The 24780-nt window shown below is 44.4% G+C and overlaps 1 protein-coding gene across 3 annotated transcripts in view; it reads left to right on the top strand.

Moving 5' to 3' along the window:
- Nucleotides 1-1629: 1629 nt before the first annotated feature.
- Nucleotides 1630-24780, top strand: part of fam221a (family with sequence similarity 221 member A) — a 42741-nt gene continuing 19590 nt past the window's right edge. Inside the window, exons 1-2 of one of the 3 annotated variants that reach the window (XM_072575303.1) lie at nt 1630-1884; nt 7750-7803. In XM_072575303.1, the coding sequence (XP_072431404.1) occupies nt 1736-1884; nt 7750-7803 (203 nt within the window). In that variant the 5' untranslated portion in view covers nt 1630-1735. Of the gene's footprint in view, nt 1885-7749; nt 7924-24780 lie in introns of all 3 variants that reach the window. The other 2 variants (XM_072575302.1, XM_072575304.1) reach the window with 2 other exon arrangements.

The raw sequence follows: 24780 nt of genomic DNA, 5'->3' as shown, positions 1-24780 counted from the left end.
AAAGGTTTTGCTGCAGCTCTACAAGACCCTGGTGAGACCACACTTGGAATATTGTGTCCAGTTGTGGTTGCCCTATTATAGGAAAGATATGGAGGCTTTGGAGGGTGCAAAGAAGGTTTATCAGGATGCTGCCTGGGACTGGAGGGTTTGTCTTACGAAGAGAGGTTGACTAAGCTCGGACTTTTCTCTCTGGAGAGAAGGAGGAGAGAGGGGACCTGATCGAGGTATACAAGGTAATGAGAGGCTTGGATAGAGTTAATAGCCAGAGACTTTTCCCCAGGGCAGGATTGACTGGCACAAGGGGTCATCGCTTTAAGATATTCGGAGGAAGGTCAGAGATAGGTTCTTTACGCAGACAGTTGTGAATGCATGGAATGCATTGCCAGCAGTGGAAGCAGAGACATTAGGGACATTTAAGCGACTGCTGGACATGCACATGGACAGCAGTGAATTGAGGGGTGCGTAGGTTAGGTTATTTTATTTGAGATTTGGAATAATCCTCAGCACAACATCGTGGGCCGAAGGGCCTGTTCTGTGCTGTGCGTTTGTATGTTCTATGTTCTATATTCTACGTTCTATAAATCGGTGCTACTCTGGTTGGCAATCACTACTAATGGTGTGCCTCAGGGAGCAGTGTTGGGACCGTAATTATTCACAGTTTACATTGGCGTTCTAATGATTTGGAGTTGGGGACCACATGTAGTGTATCAAAGTATGCAGATGACACTAAGATGAGTGGCAGAGCAATGTGTGCAGAGGACATGAAATTTTACAGAGGAACATAGTTTAAGTGAATGGGCAAAGGTCTGGCAGATGCAATACATGTGAAGTTATACATTTTGGTGGTAGTAACAGTAAAAGTACTATTGCTTGTATGCTGCTATGCAAAGGAACCTGGGTGTCCTTTTGCATGAATTGCAGAAGGTTGGTTTGCAGGTGCAATGGGTAATTAGGAAGGCAAATGGAATTTTGTCCTTCATTGTTAAAGGGATTGAGTTTAAAGCAGGGAGGTTATTTTGCAGCTGTATAGGGTGCTGGTGAAGCCACACCTGAAGTACTGTGTGTAGTTTTGTTCTCCTTACTACAGAAAGGATGTCCTAGCTCTGGAAGGGGTGCAGATGAGGTTCACTAGTTTGATTCCAGAGTTGAGGGGGTTGACTTATGAGGAGAGACTAAGTAGACTGGGATTACATTCATTGGAATTTAGAAGAATGAGGGGGTGATTTTCTCGAAACATATAAAATTAAGAAGGGAATAGATAAGATAGACAGGGAGAACATGGTTCCATTGGAAGATGAAACTAGAACAAGATGTCATAGCCTCAAAACTAAGGGGAGCAGATTTAGGACAGAATTGAGAAGGAACCCCTTCACCCAGAGGGTTGTGAATCAATGGAATTCCCTGCCCAGTCAAGTAGTTAATACTACTTCAGTAGATGTTTTTTAAACTAAGATGGATTTTTTTTTGAACACTAAAGGATTTAAGGGTTAAGGTCAGTGCAGCTGAGGCCAAGAAAAGATCAGCCATGATCTTATTGTCTGGCAGAGCAGGCTCGAAGGGCCAGAGGGCCTACTCTTGCTCCCATTTCTCATGTCCCTACGACATGGTGTATTCACTTTGTTATAAGTTGTGCACAGATATTGTATATCACACACAGTGAATTTTTAAACGTTGTGTCTAATGTCGTACCTGTACTGTATTGTACACTCAGTGCACTATATCCAGTACTCTGTGTATGATCTATGTTAACACACTGTGTACTCTCTTCACCCTCGTGCACCTCTGGTTGCTGGGCGATCCGTTGCTGAGCAACGGGCGGATGGAGCGGATCACTTTGGACAAGGACGCAGCGGCCGCTGTCGACGCTTATGTCGATTATCGGAGGTGAGAAGCCGCTTCCCGTGCCTCCGTCCACAGATGTGTGCGAGTGGTGGACCCAACCCTGCGCTGTGTCCGCTCCTGGCCTGGGCAAAGGCGGAGAGAGCGGCCCGCACTCACCGGGCTTAGGGCCCAGCTCCGCGCCGGCACACAGGGCGAAACCGCTGGGCGGGGAGCTCTGCTACTGAGACAGCGTCATCCTGTGGAGCTGGCTGTGAGCAAACATACTCCCAGGGCCGAGGTTGACCTGCCCGGAGTCTGTCTGTATGGTACTGGGGTCTGTCGCGCATCAGAGAGTGTCTGGGATTAGGGTTTCTGTCTGGCATTGGCGTCTCTCTGGAATTACAGTCTGTCTGGGATTGGGTGTCAATCTGGGATTGGGTGTCAGTCTGGGATTGGGATGTCTGGAATTGGGGTCAAAATCAACGAGGTTAAAAACAATGACTGCAGATGCTGGAAACCAGATTCTGGATTAGTGGTGCTGGGAGAGCACAGCAGTTCAGGCAGCATCCAAGTAGCTTCGAAATCAGCGTTTCGGGCAAAAGCCCTTCATCAGAGGGTATCTCTGGCATTCGGGTCTGCCTGAAGTTAAACTCTGTTTGGGATTGGGGTGTCTTTGGGACTGGAGTTTGTCTGGGATTGGTTTCTGCCAGGGATTTTGAGTCTCTGGGATTGGCATTAGGATCTATCTAGAATTTAGGTGTCCAAAAATGGGGTCTCTTGGATGGAGATGTTTGTGGAATTGAGATGGGTTTGGGACTTTGATTTGGCTAAACTCAGAATATTTCTGCAAAGATTCCTGGTGAAAGGCTTTTGGCTGAAATGGCGATTTTCCTGTTCTTTGGATGTTGCCTAACCTGCTGTGCTTTTCCAGCACCATGCTTTTGACTCTAATCTCCAGCTTCTGAAGTACACACTTTCGCCCTGTCTCAGCAATGAAGTCTACCTTGGATTGAAGTTTGTCTGGAAAGTTGTTCTACCTGGCACTTTGGTTTGTTTGGTACTTAGGTTTTACTGGAATTGGGATCTGCCCAGTGATTAGGGTCTGACTAGGACTGGCCTATGTCTGGGGTCAGGGTCTGTCTGATACTTGGGTTTATCTGAAACTGGAGTTAAAAAGCTGGAAAAGCAGAAGAGGTCAGGCAGCATCCGAGGAGCAGGAGAAACGACATTTCAGGCATAAGACCTTCATCAGGAATGTTGGGGATGTGGGAGAGGGCTGAGAGATAAATAGCGGGGTGGGGCTGGGTGGATGATAGCTGGGAAGGCAGATGCAGATGGGGGTGATGTTGATAGGGTGGATCAGATAGGTGGGAAGGAAGGTGGATAGGTGGGACAGTTCAAGAGGGTGGTGCCAAGTTGGATGGTTGGATCTAGAATGAAGTGGGGGAAGGGGAGATGATGAAACTGTTGAAATTGACATTGATGACCTGTAGTTGGAAGGTCCCAATGCAGAAGATGAGGCTTTCTTCATCCAGGATTTGCCAGTGGAGGAGGCCCAGGACCTGCATGTCCTTGGCGGACTGGGAGGGGGATTTGAAGTGGTTGACCACAGGATGGTGGGTTGTTTGGTATCCCAGAGATGTTCTCTGAAACGTTCTGCGAGTTGGTGTCCTGTCTCCCCAATGTAGAGGAGACCACATCAAGAGCAACGAACACAGGACATAAGGTTTTTGGATGTGCAGGAAAATCTCTGCCAGATGTGAAAGGACCCTTTGGAGTCTTGGATGGATGTGTCAGGGGAGGTGTGGACACAGTTATTACACCTCTTGCAGTGACAAGGGATGGTGCTGGGAGTGGAGGGTGGATTGGTGGGAGGCATGGAGGGAATGGTCTCTGTAGAATGCAGATAAGGGTGAAGAGGGAAATATATCTCACCGAAATGGTGGAGGATAATGCGCTGTATCCAGAGATTGATGGAGTGCAAGGTGAGGAACGGAGGATTCCAACCTTGTTGTGGTTGGAGGGAGTTGGATTCAAGGGCAGAGGTAGTTTAGCACGCTGTCTTCTACGCTACTGTAGCCAGCCGCCAACTCATGGACACCTCCTCCCACTGTCCCTCGACCATGACCTCACCTCCCACCACCAAACCATCATCTTCCAGACTGTCCACTACCTCAACACCTCAGGGGATCTTCCATTCACAGCCTTCAACCTTATAGTCCGAGCTACGTGGACTAGATCTCCTCCCAACCCCCTCCTGTAAAAATGCTATACCTTACTCCCAATTCCTCCGCCTCTGCCGTATCTGTTTCCAGGAGGTGCAATTCCAGATGTCTCCTACTTCAACAACCGCAATTTCCCTATTATATGGTCAACAACGCCCTCCAGCAACCCCTCTCCCCCCCCCCCCCACCAATCCACCCACCTTCCACTCCTGGTACCTTCCCTTGTCGCTGCAAGGGATATAAAACTTCTGTCTACACCTCCCCCCTCACGTCCATCCAGGGTCCCAAAGGGTCCTTTCACGTGCAGCAGAGATTTTTGCACAAACAAACACCTCATCTACTGAGTCTGTTGTTCTTGATGTGGTCTCCTTTATAATGGGGAGACAGGATGCCAGCTTGCAGAATGTTAGAGAACATCTCTGAAGCACACTGAGAAACCCCACCACCCTGTGGCCGACCACTTCAACTCCCCCTCCCACTCTGCCAAGGACATGCAAGGACATGGGCCGCCTTCACCACAAAATTCTAGCCATCCAATGCCTGGAGGAAGAACGCCTCATCATCTGTGTTGGGACCCTCCAACCACATGGCATCAACATTGATTTCACCAGTTTCCTTGACTCCCCTCCCCACACCTCCCAGATCCAACCCTCCAACTCCTCACCACCTTCTTGAACTGTCCCCCTGTCCATCTTCCTTCCCACCTATCTGCTCCACACTCTGCTCTGACCCATCAACATCACACCCCCCTCATCCCAGCTACCTTTCCCCCTGCTATACCTGTCCCCCCACCCCCGTCATTTCACCAGCTCCCTTCCCACCCCTCACATTCCTGATGAGGGACTTTTGCCCAAAACGTCGATTCTCCTGCTTCTTGGAATCTGCCTTACTTGCTGTGCTTTTCCAGCACCACAGTTTTCAACTCTGATCTCCAACATCTGCAGTCCTTACTCTCTCCTTATCTGAAGCTGGAGTCTGACAAGGATTGGGATCTGTCTGGGAATGAGGTTATTTGGTAACTAAGCTCTGTTTGGTGCAATAGTCCCATTGGTCTGGCCTGAATCTTAGTTAGCTTCATTCTGTTGGCTGTTGGGACATGGTCACATTTCAGTCCATAACATTGTATCATCAGGACAAAATGGAAAATTAGTTCTGTTGAGACAGCAGACAGTGGGATTATTTTTCCCAAACAGAGGTAGCTAAGGATAGATTTCATGAAATCTGTTCAAAGTAGGAAGGTTTTGCACATGAGTAAGGATAATCTGTTTTTAAATAATCTCTGAGATAGTGGGCAAAGTGACAACACATTTTCTTACACTTTAATAAAGAATGCTATTCCACAGGGGATAAGTAAGCAATTACTGTTGCATCTTTTATGGCACTGGCAAAACAAAAGAGTGGGGAGAGCAATTCGATCTGCATGAAAATAAATTTTGCTTCTAATATGTGGCAAGTAACCATTAGCATTAACACTTGTACTTTCTTAATCCTTTGCTCTGGGCACCCTCACCATCTGTTTCATTCTCTACAGATACTGCCAGACTTCCTGAGTTTCTTGAGTACTTTATGTTTCTGGTTCATAGCTGCAGCATCATGCTTTTACTTAAACATGAAGATTGGGTTAAATGAAAATTCTGGAGTTTTGCTTCACTCTCTACTACACGCTCCAACAGTGGATTAAGTAAGATTATAGAAGGACCAGTTTGGAGCTGCCACATGAATTCTCTATTCCAAGTTTTCAAAAAAGCTGTTTTCTCCTGTTGCTGCTGGTTTAATATTTTTATTTATTTCTCTTGGGTGATATGTTTTACCCCTGCCTTTCCTGTGGAAATATAATATCGCGTATGAGTGCAATCATTAACAGTTGCATTTAAAAATCATTCCGAACACATTCAAATGTAGTCAACAATGCTTCAGTATATTCCAATGTATTTCAAATAATTTCCTGTGTAAATGAGTTAACTTTATAATTTTTGTTTTCATTAAAGCAGTGAACACTAGGGAAAAACAGATTAAACTCTGTTTCAGCTATCATTACAATTGTTTTGTGGATCAAATAAAAGCTAGGTTGCAATTCACCTCTACAGCACAACTTCACTTTGCCAATCACAGGTCAACAACTGTTTTATTTTCTAACATCCCTTTGGGTTAGCACCTATTAGTCAATGATCAGGAAGTTGTCTTGAGTTGTGGGCATCATTAGCTAGGCCAGGATGTATCACCCATTTCTTATTGTTCTTGGGAGATAATGGTGAGCTACCTTTTTGAATTGCCACAGTTTTTGGGGTTTAGGCATACACGTGGTAATGTCCCATTCATCAGTTTCCCTTATTCTTCTAGGTGTTTGCGGGTTTGGAAGATGCCGTCAAAGGAGTTGTGGTGAGTTGTTGCAGTGAATCTAATAGATATTATGCATGGCTGTCACTCTGTGTCAGTGGTGAAGGTGGTGGATGGAAGGTCAAGCAAGCTGCTTTGACCTGGATAGTGTCAAGCTTCCTGAGTGTAGTTGAAGATACATCCATCCAAGCGAGTACTCCATGAAACCTCTGACTTTTGCCTTGTAGAGGGTGAACAGGTGCGAGAGCGTCAGACGGTTACTCACCACAGAATTCCTAGCCTTTGACCTGATCTTTTGGACTTATTATTGTTATGGCTGGTCCAGTTCAGATTCTGGTCAATGATAACCCCTGTGATGTTGATAGTGGGAAATTCAGTGATGGTAATGCCATTGAATGTCAAGAGGAGATTCTTAGATTCTCTCTTGTTTGAGATGGTCATTGTCTCTCACTTCTGTGTCACTTATTAGCCCAAGCCTGGATGTTGTCTTGATCTTGCTGTATATGAACACAGATTTCATCAATATCTGAGGAATGCTGAATCATCAACAAACATCCCCACTAATGACCATATGATGGAGAGAAGTTAATTGATGAAGTAGCTGTAACATGTTGGGCCTAAGGTTCAACCATGAGGAACTCCTACAGTGATGTCCTAGGACTGAGATGATTGACCTTAACCAATCACTACCATCTTCCATTTGCAAGGCATGGACTGCAACCAGTTGAACGTTTTCCTCCTTCTTTCCATTATCTTCATGTTTTGCTAGGATTCCTTGATGCCACACTCAGTCAAATGGTGTCTTGACATCATGGGCATTCACTCTCATTCCAACCCTGGAATTTAGCTCTTTGGTTCATGTTTGGACTAAGGCTGTAGTGAGGTCAGGAACTGAGTTGTCCTGGTGGAACCAAAACTGTCTGATATGCCTTAAACCATGATTGATTATCCAATGCTCTTTCTCATTCCTTTTCTGCTGTTCAGTGCTGAACTCTACACTTCAGCATGTGAGGAAAGTTGCTTGAATTATACTAGTAAAGTAGTAAGGTTTATCGCCAGTCCCAACTGAACCTTCTTGGGTGGCTGAATTTAGAAATCAAAGTTTCAAATAAGCTCTTAGGGCAAAAGTCAAAAAAAACCTTTGTGGTCTTTTATGCTGGCTCAACTATATAAAATTTATATAAATATGTGAGATCCTATCAAGTTTTGAAACAAAAGTACTTCCCCAAATACCACAAAATTAATGACACAGTATCTTCAATTTATTTCAAAACATAAAATGGTTTGAATCTGTTTTCTATGCAACTTTTTGTGGAACAATTCAATTGCCAATTGTAGCTTTAATTTTAATTATTTTTGATCATAGAATTGTTGGTGAGGATGATGGCGGCACCCTCTTCACACCAGAGGAGTATGAAAGGTATAAGAAAGAAGTATTGCCAACGCGATTACGAAATCGATTGTTTGTCAGCTGGACATCACCCAATGGCATTGACTGCAAATTAGTTGGTCCAGAAACACTTTGTTTTTGCAGACACAGGTAGATTTTTAGACCTTCTGATTTTGTTGCTTATATTCTGCTTTTTGTATGTCATGTTTGTCATTGGTAAATGTATGGTTCAGCCATTGATCACATCTTTCAACTTTTCTAGACAAACAAAAATGGACAAATCAACATCTAACATGAATTTGATATGTTGGACCCTGCATAAGACTCTTAGTTGTGACCTCCAAGTGTTTTTTTATTTTGTTCCATCATGGGATGAGTGCTTTTTTGGCTCAACCACTATTTATTGCACATTTTTCATTGCCTTTGAGAAGGCGAAGTTGAACCACTACAGACCATTTGGCATAGGTAGACTCACCATGCCATTATGGAAGGAGTTATAAGATTTTGATTCGCAACACAAGGAAAGGGAGCATATTTCCAAGACAGAATGGTGTGACTTGGAGGGGTACTTGCAGGTGGTGATGTTCCCATATATCTGTTTCCTTCATCTTTCTAGATGCTAGTGCTTGTGGTTTGCTAGGTGCTGTCTAAGAGCCTTGATCAATTTCTGCCGTCTACCTTGCTCATGTTGCATATTGTACTGAACATTGGTGGTGGAAGGAGTGAATGTTTGTTCTTGTGGTGCCAATCAAGTGGGCTGCTTTGTCCTGGTTGATGTCAACCTTCTGAATGTCATGGGAGGTGCAGTCTCCAGGCATATGTGGCGTATTCCATTGCTCTTCTGGCTTGTGCTTTTTGGACAGGCTTTTGGGAGTCATGTGGTGAGCTACTCACTGCAAACTTCCTAGCCTCTGACCTTCTCTTGTTGCTACAGCATTTAACAGACTTGCCCAGTGCAATTTCTCTTCATTGGTAACTCCCATCATATTGTTAGGCATTTAGTGATGGTAATGCCATTGCATATTAAGGGTTGATGGTTAAATTCTCTCTCATTGACGAAGGTCATTACCTGGCACTTGTGTGGAGTGAATGTCATTTGCCACTTGTTAGTCTAAACTTGGATATTGTTCAGGCCTTCTTGCATTTGTACATGTACTGCTTATGGAGATGAGGAGTCATCAATGATGCTTGTTATAAACCAGGCCAGACCCCTCAAAACATTCCAAGAAGGTCGCCCAGATTTAACTTTGCTAGTTGTTTTAAGCAGGTGTAAAACAGATATTCCAGGAGAGATGCCACTGGCAAAACCACTTCATTTTAAACAAAACAGAATTTATTTATAAGATTACTGAATGAAACACAAACAAAAGAGAACACAATACAGAATAACTTAACCTATCTGAAAACCCAACAGACTATCCCAGTTTAATGATGCTGTTCCCAATACTTGTAACAATCCCCATAAACACCCCTTGGCACAAAAGGTAAAATCAAACCCAGGATCTCACAGGAGGAGGATCAGCTTAGACCTGCTTCTTTGGGGTCCAGCAGCTTTTTCGACTCGACTGTACTCAAACCAAACCAAACCAGAGAAAAGTTGAGCTGGGAGAACTGATCATTCCTCTTTCATTGTACAAGTAGAACATAGAACATTACAGCATAGTACAGGCCCTTAGGTCTTCGATGTTGCACCAACCTGTGGAACCATTCTCAAGTCCATCTTACCTACACTATTCCATTCTTGTCCATAATGCTTATCCAATGACCATTTAAATGCCCTTAACGTTGGCGAGTCTACTACTGCTGCAGGCAGCGCATTCCCCTACTACTCTGAGTAAAGAAACTACCTCTGACATCTGTCCTATATCTATCACCCCTCAATTTAAAGCTATGTCTCCTCATGCTAGCCATCACCATCTGAGGAAAAAGGCTCTCACTGTCCAACCTGTCTGACCCTCTGATTAGCTTATATATCGCAATTAAGTCACCTCTCAACCTTCATCTCTCTAACAAAAATGGCCTCAAGTCCCTTAGCCTTTCCTTCATAAGAAGCAACATCCTAGTAATTCTCCACTGAACCCTTTTCAAAGCTTCACATCCTTCCTATAATGATCAGAACTGTATGCAGTGTTCCAAATGTGGCTGCACCAGAGTCTTGTACAGCTGCAGCATGATCTCATGATTCCGAAACTCAATCCCTCTACCAATAAAAGCTAACACACTGTATGCCTTCTAACAACCCTATTAACCTGGGTGGCAACTTTCAAGGATCTATGTAGCTGGACACCGAGATATCTCTGCTCATCTGCACTACCAAGTATCTTACCAATAGCCCAGTACTCTGCATTCCTGTTACTCCTTCCAAAGTGAATCACCTCACACTTTTCTGCATTAAACTCAACTTGCCACCTTTCAGCCCATCTCTGCGGTTTATCTATGACTCTGTAACCTACAATGTACGTCGTCACTCTCCACAACTCTACTGACCTTAGTGTCATCCGCAAATTTACTAACCCATTCTTCTATGCCTTCATCCAGGTCACTTATAAAAATGATAGCAACAGTGGACCCAAAACAGATCCTTGCGGTACCCCACTATTAACTGAACTCCAGTATGAATATTTCCCAGCAACCACCAGCCTCTGTCTTCTTTCAGTTTGGATCAATTTCTGATCCAAACTGCTAAATCACCCTGAATCCCATGCCCCCACATTTTGCGCAATAGCCTATTGTGGGGACCCTTATCAAATGCGTTACTGAAACCCATATACACCACATCAACCGCTTTACCCTCATCCATCTGTTTGGTCACCTTCTCAAAAACTCATTCAGGTTTGTGACACGACCTACCTTTCACAAAACCGTGTTGACTATCCCTAATCAACTTATTCCTTTCTAGGTGATTATAAATCCTTTCTCTTATAACCCTTTCCAACACTTCACCCACAACCGAAGTCAGGCTCACAAGTCTATACTTTCCAAAGTTGTCTCTACTCCCCTGCTTGAACAAGTGCTTTTTTAAAAACTTAGATATTGCCTCAGGCAAAAGGCTTCTATCAGCTTTAATCAAATTGGCCCTGAAACCCTTCAACTTAGACTTTTCGGAGTCTGTGTCTCTTACGACATCCCTGAAAAAAAAACAAGGACAACATTATGCCAACAGCAGAGTGGCACAGTGGGAGTATGCTGGATCCAGTAATTGCTGGATCAAAGCTATCTTCTGGGACCTCTGCGCTTTGTGATTTTCATAAATGACTTGGATGAGGAAGTGGAAGAGTGGGTTAATAAGTTTGTCGATGACACAAGGGTTGGTGACGCTGTGGACAGTGTGGAGGGATGTTGTAGGTTGCAACAGGACATTGACAGGACATACAACTAGGCTGATAAGTGGCAGATGGAGTTCAACCTGAAAAAGTGTGAAGTCATTCAATTTGGATGGTCAAATTTGAATGCAGAATATAGGGTTAAAGGCAGGATTCTTGGCAGTGTGGAGGAACAGAGGGGTCTTGGGATCCAAGTCCATAGATCTCTTAAAGTTGCTACCCGGTTGATAGGGGTGTTAAGAAGGCGTGTTGGTGTGTTGAGTTTCATTAGCAGGGGTATTGAGTTTAAGAGTTGCAAAGTTATGCTGCAGCTCTGTATAGAGTCCTGGTTGGACCACATTTGGAATATTGTGTTCTGGTTTGGTTGCCTTATTAGAGGAAAGGTGTGGAAGCTTTAGAGAGAATACAGAGCAGATTTATCAGGATACTGGAGGGCATGTCTTATGAAGAAAGGTTGAGGGAGCTAGAGCTTTTCTCAATGGAGCGATGAGAAATGACTTGATAGAAGTGTCCAAGATATTGAGAGACATAGAGTGGATAGATAGAGACTTTTTCCCATGGCGAAAATGTCCAGCATGAGGGGGCATAATTTCAAGGTAATTGGAGGAAGGTTTATGGGAGATGTTAGAAGTAGGTTCTTTACACAGTGGTAGGTGCATGGAATGCTCTGCCAGCAGTGGTTGTACAGTCAGATACTTTAGGGACTTTCAAGTGATTCTTGGATAATATAAAGAAGGGTAAGGTTAGTCTGATCTTAGAGTAGGATAAAAGGCCGGCACAATTTCAAGGGCCGAAGGGCCTGTACAGTGCCGTACTGTTCTGTGTTCTATGTTTATAACCTTGTTAAAGGAGCAGCAGCATCACATGCTGAACATTGTGTAGTCATCAGTAAGTGCCCTTGTAACCTTGTGATGGAGGGAAGTTTGTTGGTGAAGCAGCTGAAGATGGTAGCTAATTCAGAGATGGTAATGCCGCTTACTGTTAAAGTAGTGATTTAACTCTCTTTTGCTGGACATGGCCATTGCTTGGCTCTTGAAAGGCATGAATATTACTTATCCACTCAAAGTAAACTTCCATGCACCGCAGGTAATTTAAAAAAGGCTGAGCTGCCACATATAATCACTTGTATTGTTTTATTTTTATGTTTTTGTTCTTGATTTGTTCTAATTTAATCTTTATTATTTTCATTTTGACATGCTTGCTTATTTATCTTTCTTTAAAGAAATTTGCAGTTGTTCTTTATTTTCACTCACCCCTTCTACCTTGTCTATGGACTGAGTTACTTTGTGGTGTTTTTGAATTCTTTTATATGACATGAGCAACATTGGTCAGGCTAACATCTGCTGCCTATCCCTAATTGCCTTGAAGAAGGTTGTGGTGAGTTGCTCTCCTGAGTTGTAACAGAACAGTATTGTTCAATGGTTATTCTACTGGTTTAGTGATGTGGAAGCTTTGAGTGTGAGTTTGAGAATTTGAATTCATTTTAATATCTGGAGCTAAAAGGATAGATATTGTAAAAGTGACCATGGTACCACCAAGTTGTTATAAAAATCCACTTGTTCACTAATGCTCTTTAAGGGAGGAAACTGAGTATTGTTATTCAGTGCAGTGTACATGTGGCTTTAGTCTAACACCATTGGCTTGTTATGCCATTTCAGAGGGCAACTCTGGTGGGTAAGACTGGAAGAAAGTGAGAACTGCAGATGCTGAAGATCAGAGTCGAAAAGTGTAGTACTGGAAGAGCATGGCAGGTCAGGCAGCATCTGAAGAGCAGGGGAGTTGAGGTTATGGGCATAAGCCCTTCATCTGGAATGTGGTGGTGGTGGTGGTGGTGGTGGTGGTGGTATACTGGGGTGAAGGTAGCTGGGAACGTGAAAGTAGAAGAAGATAGGGGTGATGGTGATATGTCAGAGGGAAGGGTAGAGCGGATAGGTAGTAAGGAAGGTGGATAGGTAGAATGGTTCAGAAGGGCAGTGCAGAGTTGGAGGGTTGGATCTGGGATGAGGAAACTGGTGAAATCAGTGATGATACTGAGTGGTTGAAGGGTTCCAAGGTGGAAGATGAAGCAATATTCCTCCAGGCGCGGGTGGCTTAGATTTTGGGGTGAAGGAGGCCCAGGACCTACGTGTCCTTGGTGGAGTGGGAGAGGGAATTGAAGTGGTCAGCCACAGCATGGTGTGATTGTTTGGTGCATGTGTCCCAGAGCTGTTTTCTGAAATGTTCCAGGAATTGGCGTCCTGTATCCACAATATAGAAGAATCAATATCGAAAGCAGTAGACACAGTAGATGCGGTGTTTGGATGTGCAGGAAAATCTCTACCGGGATGTGGAAGGATCGTTTGGGGCCTTGGATGGAGATGAGCGGAGAGGTGTGAATGCAGGTTTTAAAGGGCAGAAAGAGAAGGTGCCAGGAGAGGAGAATGGGTTGGATGTATTGAAGGAGTCACAGAGGGAATGGTCTCTGCGGAATGCCAATAGGGGTGGTGAGGGAAACATCTCTCTGGTGGGCACTGATTGTAGGTGGCAAAAATTGTGGAGGATCTTGCACTGTATCTGGAGATTAATAGGGTGGAAGATGATGACCAGGCGGTTCTATCATTTTGCAGTTTGAGGGGTGGGGTTCAAGGACTGAGTTCAGGAAGTGGAAGAGATGCACTGGAGGGCATTGTTGACCTCTTAGGAGGGGAAATTGTGGTCCTTGAAATAAGAGGCCATCTGGGATGTCCTGGAGTGGAATTGCTCCTCCTGGGAGCAGACACGGTGGAGGCAGAGGAATTGGGAGTAAGGGATAGGGTTTTTACAGGAGGAGAGTTGGGAGGAAGTGTAGTTCAAGTATCTATGGGAGTCAGTGGGTTTGAAGTAGATGTTGAGTCGGTCGCTGGAGATGTAGACGGAGAGGTCCACTAAGGACAGGGAGGTGTCAGAGATGCTCCACATGAACTTGAGGTAAGGATGGAAGGTGTTTTTGAAATTGCTGAACTGTTCAATCTCCTCATGAGAACACGGAGTGGTGCCGATACAGTCATCAATGTAGTGGAGGAAAAGGTGGGAAATGATACAGGGGTAACTGTGGAAGATTAACTGTTCCACGTATCCAACAAAGAGGCAGGCATAACTGGGGCTCATGCAAGTACCCATGGCTACCCCTTTGGTCTGAAGAAGCAGGGAGAATTTGAAGGAGAAATTGTTGAGGGTGAGGACCAGTTCCACCAATTGAATGAGTGGTTTTGATGGAGGGGCACTGGTTGGGTCAGCAGGAGAGGAAGAAATGGAGGGCTCGGAGATCTTTATCATGGCGGATGGACATTTACACCCATGTCCATGGTGAAGATGAGGCATTGGGGGCCGGGGAAACGAAAGTCATGGAGGAAGTGGTGGGCATTGGTGGTGTCCCAAATGTGCGGAGTTCCTGGACCAAGAGAGACAGGACGGTGTCAAGACATGAGGAGATAGGTTCAGTGGGGCAGGAGCAGGTGCAGACGATGGGTTGACCAGGGCAGTCAGGTTTGTGAATTTTGGATAAGAGGTAGAACTTACCCGGGTGGTGCGGGGTTAAGGGACTGTGAGGTTGGAGGCTAAGAATGGGAGATCCCTTAAGATGATGAGGTTGTGGATTGTCTGGGAGGTGATGGTTTGGTTATGGAAGGTGAGGTAATGGTCGAGGGGGCAGTAAGAGGAGGTATCCGTGATTTGGCACCTGATTTCAGTGATGTTGAGGTCAGTGTGCCAATTTACCACTGCGTTTCCCCCCGCCCCCCCCCCCCCTGCTGATTTGGAGTGGAGAGAGTGGGGAGCTGCACTTTGTGAGGGTGAGAGGGTTGGACAGGTTGAGGCTGTTGATGTCATGGTGGCAGTTGGAGATAAAGAAGTTGACGGCAGATAAGAGACTAGGACAAGGTGTCCAAGTGGATGAAGTATGTTGGAGGTGGGAGAAAAGGTCCTCTGAGGGTGTGTGAGAGTCCTGATGGAAGAAGTAAGTGCAGCGGAAGAACAGTTCAGTGTCGTAACACATATAGAAATCGTTGACCTAGGAGCATAGTGGGATGAAGGTGAGACCTTTACTGAGGACTGATCGTTCATCCTCAGTAAGGCAGAGGTCTGGGGGATGGAAAAACTCAGAAGGGCTGGGGGCTAGGATCTGGTGTAGAGTTGGAGTGGGAGCAGAGACTGTCTCTGCATGCGTGTGGTCATGGTATCATTGGTGACGTAAAGTGCAGTGGTCAGGGTTGTGGAAGCGGTGCGTTCGGTGGCTTCCGTGGGGGCGGAAGTGACATTCTGTGTGACATTCGTGGTGTCTTTGGCAGCTGTGAAGGCAACATGGTCGCCGGGGCTGGGTGAGTGATGTCAGTGGGGGCGGAAGTGGCAAGTTCAGTGGCAGCAGCAAGAGCGGAAACAGCAGCGGGGGCAGCATGTTTGTCAGTAGTATTCTGGTAAGTGAGATCAGTAATGGCGGAAGTGGCAGAGGTGGTGGCAACCACAGGGGTGGAGGTGATGTGACGGGCAGCCTTCACCAGAGGTGGTTTTGGTGGTGTTCGCAGAAGTGATGGCCCTGGTAGTGACCATGGTGGTGGTATAATCAAGCACAGTCCGTGGGACAGCAGAGGCGGAAGTGACATCAACATTTGCAGCAGTGGTGGTGGCTGTAGCAGCCACCTGGGTAATGGCGTCCGACTGGTTCCACAGGTCTGGAGTGATCGAAGAATCCCAGGCTTGAAGTTAAGTACATGAGAGTTCAGTGTACTTGCATACCTTGATGTTTGATAAGCTGGAGAAAAAGCATTTGTTGAGTGTGTGGATCCTGCTTAGGATAAAGAACAGCAGATGTCCTTTGCAGGTTTGGGAGAGTGTGGCCCTGAACTGGGACAGGGCTGACTGAAGGGATAGGAGGTGACAATGCATGGCTGGGAGCATGATACAGAGGACCTGGAGGGAGAATTGTTTTGGAGACTTTATATTTCTGTAAGTAGTGGTTGTCCTGGTCCAAGTTGTGATGGTCTTAATGTAGTCTTGAGTCCATGTGGAATAAGTCCTACCTGTCCATCTTCCTTCCACCTATCTGCTCCATCCTCCCATTCATTCTATCATCATCACTACACACCTGCATCTACCTATCGTGTTCCCAGCTATACCTTCACCCCTCAAGTCCCACCTCCACCCACACACTCCTATTTATCACTAAGCAGCAGCACCCCCCCCCCCACCCCCCCAACCCCCACCCTTCTTGATGAAGGGCTTATACCCAAAATCTCGATTCTCCTGCTCCTCAGATGCATGAACTGGGTAAGACTGAAGTCAAATATTGATTAGATCAGGTAAAGATGGCAGGTTTCCTCCTTATTTTTAAGCCAATTGTCTTTTTAACAATGTTCTGGCCGTTTCATAGCCATGTTTACTGATATCAACTATTTTTTTAAATTTTAAAGAGAATGGAATTAAAATCTTTAAACAGACATGCTCGCATATTTTTCTTGAGATTACTGATGATCTTATTCCTGTAGATGTAATTCCCAAATGTTATTCCATAAACTAGTCAGTTTAATGTCAATTTGAAAATCATTATTTCATCCATATGTGCACTTCCTGAATACAATTTCTTACCTCATCATCTTCTAAGATATTTAAATAGGTACAAGAATGGGAAAGGTTAGACAGGATATGGGGCAGGAGCAGGTAAGTGGGGCTAGTTTAGTTTGGGATTATGTTCAGCATGGACCTGTTTCCAAGCTGTATGACTCTGTGACTCTACTACTACTTTATCCTGTCCTGTCTGTTTTTATCAGCGGTGATTTGACATCACTTTCTATTTATAGCAGTAGGATAAGTAGGCAGTCCCAAGTCTACTTCAGTTGCAATAGGAATTGATCCTACGCTACTACTGTTATTCTGAACCAAGCACTATTCTGTCTGGAGTAGTTGGCACTGCTGCCTCACAGCGCCAGGGACCCGGATTCAATACCAGCCTTGAATGACTGTTTGTGTAGACTTTGCACATTCTCTCTGTGTCTGAATGGGTTTCCTCCCACAATACAAAGATCTGTGAGTTAGGTGGATTGGCCATGTTAAATTGCCCATTGTATCCAGGGATATTGTAGGGGGTACGGTCTGGGTGGGATGCTCTTTGGAGGGTCAGTGTGGACTTGTTGGGCCAAATGGCCTGTTTCCACACTGTAGGGATTCTATTCTACTTGCGACGCCACTGTCAAGGAACTATGAACCTGCACTCCCAAGGTCTCTTTTGTTCAGCAACGCTCCCTAGGAGTTTACCGTTAAATGTATAAGTCCTACCTTGGTTTGCCAAAGTGCAGCACCTCACATTTATCTAAGTTAGACTCCATCTGCGACTTCTCAGCCCATTGGCCCATCTGATCATGATCCCATTACACTGCTGAGGTAACTTTCTTCACTGTCCACTACATCTCCAAATTTGGTGTCATCTGCAACCTTACTAACCGTACCTTCTATGTTCACATTCAAATCATTTATATAAATGACAAAAAGCAGTGGATGTAATAGGAAAATGAGGGATATTGTGACTGAGGGAATATTTAGATTGTGAAACTCACAAACAACAGGATGTGGTTAAGGTAGATAACAGCTATATTCAGGAGAGAAAAGGAACAAAGACACACTGAGACTGAGATAAGGTAGATGAATTGGAAATGGATGAGTTTTTATTTGAATATTCTATGTAGCCTTGTACATTATTATTTCTTAGCTACTGCATTACTGCAACATTTGCTGCTTGGTAAATGTTTGAACTATTGCTGACTATGATTTTGTTGGTTGAACTGCAGTGGTGGTTCACAATAGGTGATATATTTTGACAAATAAGACCGGTCGTTGATCTGTAAGCCATGTTATTAAAGCACTCTAAGTTTTTTTCATGGCATGTATGTATTACTGGAAAGGCCAGCAATTATGTATTGCAAGATCCTAATTGCTCTTGAGAAAGTGATTGTGAGCAGACTACTTGAGCTGTTGCAATTTGTATTTTGAAGGCACTCCCAAACTACTGTTTTACAAGGAGTTGAGGGTTTCTGTGCTTTGAACTAATGCTGATGAAGAAATTACAATAGTTTTCCAAGTCAGGGTAATGTGTGATTTAGAGGGAAACATGCAGGTGATTGTGCTCCCCTTTTCTGTTCAGAAAATAGACATTGCAGGTTTGGGATTGTGTGGTTCCACAAGCCTTGGTGAGTTGCTGCAGTGCATTTTATAAATAGCCTACACCACTACCATGTTAAAACCAGTATTGCAGGAAGTGACAATTTAAAGTGTAGATAAGCTTCTGATAAAGCAGGTTGGTTTTGAAAGTTAATTGTTGCTAAGCACCTTGAGTGTTGTTGGAGTTACTTTAATCCAGGCAAGCAGAAAATGAATTTTATCACATTTCTGGACTGTTGTTGGAGGTGCTAGAAAGACTTTGGCGTTCAAACAGTGAGTTACTTCTTATATAATACACAGTTTCAGATTAGCTTTGGTGTTATTATAGCTGATGCAGTTAAGTTTCTGGTCTATAATGACCTCCAGGTTGTTGATGGGGTATTCAGAGATGGTGATGCCGTTGCATGTAAGGGTGGTATTAGCCTCACTCTTGGTGGATATGGCTAATTCCTGACATTTGTGTGTAACAAATATTACTTGCTACTTATCAGCTCAAGTCTGGTCTTGTCCCATGAGGGCGCAGCCTGCTTCATTATTTGAGGAGTTGTGAACAGAACAGAACTGAACAGTGTAATCGTGAGTAACTTCCTCACTTCAGACCTCAAAATGAAAGAACTTTAATTGATGAAGCAGCGGAAGAAGGTGAGGCAAATGACAGTGCCGTTAGGAACTTAGGACACCTGTGATGTGGTAGCAGTGTCCCTACCTCTGAATCAGGTACCACTTGCTCCAGAGGTGTGTAAAAATATGCCTGCCCTGAGAAACTCCTGCAGCAGTGACCTAAATCGGACATGATTGGTCCTCAACAAATGCAACTATCTTCCATCCAGCTAGGCCAGTCAATGAAGAATTATCCCCCGATTGCCCATTGAATTCAATTTTGCCAGACTCTTTGATGCCACACTCCATTAGATGTTGTCTTTATGTCAAAGGCAATCACTTTCACCATGCCTCTGGAATTCTGCCCCTGTTGTCTGTTATCGGTTCAAGGTTGCCCTGAGGTCATAAGTTAAGTAGACCTGGTGGAACCCAAACTGCTTATCAGTAAATAGATTATTGCTACATAAATGCCGCTTAACTCTCGCAATTGCAGATAATGACAGGGCAGTGATTGGACAGTTTGGATTTGTCCTGCTTTTTGTAGAGAGGACAAATCTGGGAAATTGCTCACATTCTGAGGTAGATGTCAGCATTGCAATTATGCTGGAACAGCTTGGTTGGGTGATCATGCTTTCATCACTATAGCCAGATTGTTGGCAAGGCTTGTGCCAAATATTGAGTACACTTAGCCTTTTCTTGATATCATATGCAGTAAACAAAACTTTTTTGAAGTCTAGCTTCTGTAATGCTTGGGCTCTCAGCAGGAGGCCAAATGTGATTGTTGACATGGTAATTCTGGTTGAAAATGATTGCAAATGCTTCAGTTGTATCTTTTGCTTTCACATGCTGAACTCTGCCATAATGGAGGATGGAAATGTTTATATACTAGTGTTCTAGCTCAGGATCTCTGAAGGTTAATATGCATGTTCATTTGGCAGTTAGGAAGACAAACGCAATGTTAGCATTCATTTCAAGAGGGCTAGAATATAATAGCAGAGATGTACTGTTGGGGATCTATTAGGCTCTGCTCAGCCATTTGGAAGATTCTGAGAAGTTTTGGGCCCCCCGTTGACAGAAAGTGTATTGGCATTGGAAGGGGTCTAGAGGCGTTCTACTAGAACAATCCCAGAGATAAAAGGCTTGTTACATGAGGACTAGTGGAGGAATCTGGATCTGTACTTGATGGAGTTATTTCTTTAGCCAGAGAATGATGAAAATGTGGAACTTATTGCTGCACAAGGCTGCTGAAGCCAAGTCATTGAGTGCATTTAAGACAGAGGTACATAGGTTCATGATTAGTTAGAAGATAAGCAGTTACAGGGAAAAGGCAGGAGAATAGGATTGAGTAACATATAAGCCATGATCAAATGAGAGAGTAAACTCAATGGGCTGAATGGCCTTATTCTGTTCCTATACTTTATTGTCTTTCTCAACTCCTCAACTCTTGTCCTTTCTAACCCCCCATGTCTTATATATCTCTAAAGTGACTCAACTGTATTGCCTAAAGTAATCGATCACTCTTGTATAAAGACAAGTAAAGAGCAATCCTAAATTAGTCTCTTCCCAATTTATCTATATAACAATGGCTATACTTTAAAACATTGGTCATTAAGCATTTTAGAATGTCTCAAAGTCACAAGAATGTGTTACTCAAATATTTTTCCAGTCTGATCCCATTTCAATATCTCAGATCTCTGTGATCCCAGAATAAGAAATTTTGAGCAAGGGGGTGGAGTGGGAAGAAAGATGGTGACTTTCAGTTGCTGAGCAAGAGTGGAGAAAGCTCCAAAATCAAATGTAATAGCAAGAAAGTAGCATTGAATTACTTAATTATTGAAGTGCCACATTGAATTTTACACATAAAAAAAGTTGTGGTAATAAATTTAAATCAACTTGTGAAAGTATTATTGTCAAAAAGTGTGGTGCTGGAAAAGCACAGCTGGTCAGGCATCCTCTGAGGAGCAGGAGAGTCGACATTTTGAGCAAACGCTCTTCTTCAGGAATGACGACTGATATTCCTGTAACGAACTTTTGCTCGAAATGTTAACTCTCCTGCTCCTCAGATGCTGCCTGACAGGCTGTGCTTTTCCAGCACCGCACTTTCTGACTCTGATCTCCAGCATCTATAATCCTCATGTTCTCCTTATGAAAATTTTATCTTAATCAAAGCATTGAATAGGTATTTTGTGTCAGTCTTCACAGTGGAGGATACAAATAACATCCCAATAACTGACAAAGAAACAAAGATAGATGAGGACCTGGAAACAATCATTATCACAAAATAAGTAATGTTGGGCAGGCTAATGGAACCAAGGGTAGACCAGTCCCCTGGCCCTGATGGAATTCATCCCAGGGATAAAAGAGTTGGCAGGAGAAATAGCAAATGCACTTGTTATTTTCCAAAATTCGCGAGACTCTAGAGCAGTTCCAGCAGATTGGAAGACAGCAAATGTGACACCACTGTTTTAAAAAGGGAGGTAGACAAAACATGGGAAATTATAGACCAGTTAGCTTAACATCTGTGGTGGGGAAGTTGCTTGAGTCTATTATCAAGGAACAAATAGCAAGGCCTCTAACATAGAAATTGTCCCATTGGGCAGACACAGCATGATGGGCAGGTCATGCTTAACTAATCTTTTGGAATTCTATAAAGATATTACAAACATGGTAGACAACAGAGACCCAGTAGATGTGTATCTAGATTTCCAAAAGGCATTCAAGATGCCGCACAAAAAGCTGCTGCATAATATAAAGATGCAAGGCGTTAGGAGCAATGTACTAGCATGGATAGAAGATTGGTTAACTAACACAAAGCAAAGAGTGGGAATAAGTGAGTGCCATTCTAATTGGCAATCAGTAACTAATGGTGTGCTTCAGGGATCAGTGTTGAGACCACAATTATTCACAATTTACATAAATTATTTGGAGTTGGGGACCACGTATAGTGAGTCGGAGTTTGTGGATGGCACTAAGGTAAGTGTAGAACAAAGCATGCAGAGGAATGTGAAACTTTGCAAAGGGACATAGATAATTTAAGTGAGTGGGCAAAGGTCTGGCAGATGGAATGCCATGTTAATAAATGTGAAGTCTTCCATTTAGCTAGGAATAGCATTAAAAAGGGCTATTACTTGAATGATAAGAAATTGCACAGGAGAAAGCGAGGACTGCAGATTCTGGAGGTCAGAGTTGAAAGTGAGGTGCTGGAAGAGCACAGCCGGTCAGGCAGCATCCAAAGAGCAGGAGGATCGACATGTCGGGCATAAGCCCTTCATCAGGAATAAGGCTTATGAGCTGGGGGGCTTAGAGATAAATGGGAGGAAGGGTGGGGTTTAGGGGGAGGTAGCTGAGAAAGCGATAGGTAGATGAAGGTGAGGGAGAAAGTGATAGGTCAGGGGGAGGGGGGGGGAGTGGAGCGGATAGATGGGAAAGGTTTGGACAGGTCAGGAGGGGGGTGCCGAGTTGGAGGTTTGGGGCTAGCGTAATGTGGGGAGAGTTGAACTGAGGAAACTGTTGAAATCCACATTGATCTTTTCTTGTTGCAGTGTCCCAAAGCGGAATATGAGGTGTTCTTCCTCCAGCTGTCGGGTGGTCAGGGTTTGGTGGTGGAGGAAGTCCAGGACCTGCATGTCCTTGACAGAGTAGGAAGGGGAGTTGAAGTGTTCAGCTACGGAGCAGTGGGGTTGGTTGGTGTGGGTGTCCCAGAAATGTTCTCTGAAATGATCCACAAGAAGGCATTCTGCCTCCCCGGTGTAGAGGAGACCACACTAGGTGCAACAGATATAGTAGATGACATTGGTAGAGGTACAGGTAAATTTCTGTTGAATGTGGAAGGATCCTTTGTGGCCTTGGACAGAGGTGAAGGAAGTGGTGTGGGTGCAGGTTATGCACTTCCTGTGGTGGGAGGGAAAGGTGCCAGGAGTGGGATGTGGGCTGGTGTGGAGCATTGACCTGATGAAGGAGTTGCAGAGGGAATGGTCTCTCCGGAACGCTGATGGAATGGGGAGGGAAATATATCTCTGGTGGTGGTGTCTGTGTTGGAGGTAGCGGAAGTGGCGGAGGATGATGTGATGAATGCGGAGGTTGATGGAAAGGTGAGGACCGGGGTGTCCTGTCCTTGTTGTGTTGGGAGGGGTAGGGTTCAAGGGCGGTGGTGCGGAAAGTGGAGGAGATGGGCTGCAGGGCATCGTCAACCACGGGGGAAGGAAATTGCGATCTTGGAAGAAGGAGGCCATCTGGGATTTTCTAAGGTGGGATTGGTCAGCCTGGGAACAGATGAGGCGGAGGCAGAGGCGGACGAATGGGGAATAAGGGAGGGCGTTTTTACAGGAGGCAGGGTGGGAGGATGCTTACTCTAGGTAGATGTCGGTGGGTTTGTAGTAGATGTCTGTGGTGAATCAGTTGCCGGAGATGTTGATGGAGAGGTCCAGGAAGGGCAGGGAGGTGTCTGAGATGGTCCAGGTGAATTTGAGGTCTGGGTGAAAGATGTTGGTAAAGTTGATGAATTATTCGACCGCCTTGTGGGTGTTTAAGGTGGCGCCGATACAGTCATCGATATAGTGGAGGAACAGGTTGGGGATGGTGCCAGTGTAACTGTGGACAATGGACTGTTCCACATACAAAGAGACAGGCATAGCTTGGTCCCATGCGGGTGCCCATGGCTACCCCCTTGGTTTGGAGGAAGTGGAGGCATTGGAAAGAGATTGCAGCATGCTGCTGTGCAAAAGGACCTGAGTGACCTGGTGCATAAATCACAGAAGGTTGGTCTCTAGGTGCAATGGGTAATTAAGAAGGCAAATGGAATTTTGTCCTTCATTGCTAAAGGGATTGAGTTTAAAAGCAAAGAGGTTATGTTGTAGCTGTATAGGGTGTTGGTGAGGCCACACCTAGAGTACTGCGTGCAGATTTGGTCTCCTTACTTTAGAAAGGATGTACTGGCACTAGAGGGATTCCAACGGGGTTCACTAGGTTGATTTCGGAGTTGGGGGGGAGGGGGGGGTTGGCTTACGAGGAGAGACTGAGTAGACTGGGATTATATTCATTGGAATTTAGAAGAGTGAGGAGGGGGGTCTTAGGGAAGCATATAAAATTGTGTAGGGAATAGATAAGATAGACATAGAGAGGATGTTTCCAATGGTGGGTGAAACAGGATAGGAGGGCATAGCCTCAAAATTAGGAGAAGCAGAGTTGCAACTGAATTGGGAAGAACTTCTTCACCCAGAAGGTAGTGGATCTATGGAACTTCCTGCCCAGTGAAGTGAGTGAGGCTTCCTTGGTGCCTGTTTTTAAAGCTAAGATGGATAAACTTTTGAACAATAAAATAATTAAAGATTATGGTGAGAGGGCGGGTGAGTGGAGCTGAGGCCTCAAAAAGATCAGCCATGATCTTATTGAAGGTCCAGATGGCCTAACAGGGCTTCCCAGGAGATGTTATATCCACAATTCTATTGGATAATGCCTGTGCTGTTTTAATTATTTTACATCCACATTTTCACATAATAGCCAGTACTGCACATTCAGAATGGTGAAAGTATAGAATGGCAAGACTTCATAAACAGTTTCTACAAGAACTTGTTATGTTTGCGAGTTTTGAGAAGATTTGCAGCTCATGTTGGGGTTCTGAATGTAGGTTTGCTTACTGAGCTAGAAGGTTCATTTTGAGAGGTTTCGTCACCATACTAGGTAACATCTTCAGGGAGTCTCCTAGTATGGTGACGAAATGTCTGAAAATGAACCTTACAGCTCAGTGAGCAAACCTACATCCACTTACTATGTCTGCATTTATTATGGTAGAATTGACAAAAAAATGTGCACAGATCCAAGGTTTTTTTAGTTATGTTGGTAAATAGTTGGACATGTGAACATAGGAAGTATGTTTCAGTAAGTGTAGAACTGAGCTGTGTAATCCAAATTTTTAAACCAA

This window comes from Chiloscyllium punctatum, chromosome 8, assembly GCF_047496795.1.
Source record: "Chiloscyllium punctatum isolate Juve2018m chromosome 8, sChiPun1.3, whole genome shotgun sequence".
NCBI classification, from domain to species: domain Eukaryota; kingdom Metazoa; phylum Chordata; class Chondrichthyes; order Orectolobiformes; family Hemiscylliidae; genus Chiloscyllium; species Chiloscyllium punctatum.
The sequence above is the reverse complement of the archived record's forward strand: the minus strand, read 5'-3'. Positions and strand labels throughout refer to the sequence as shown.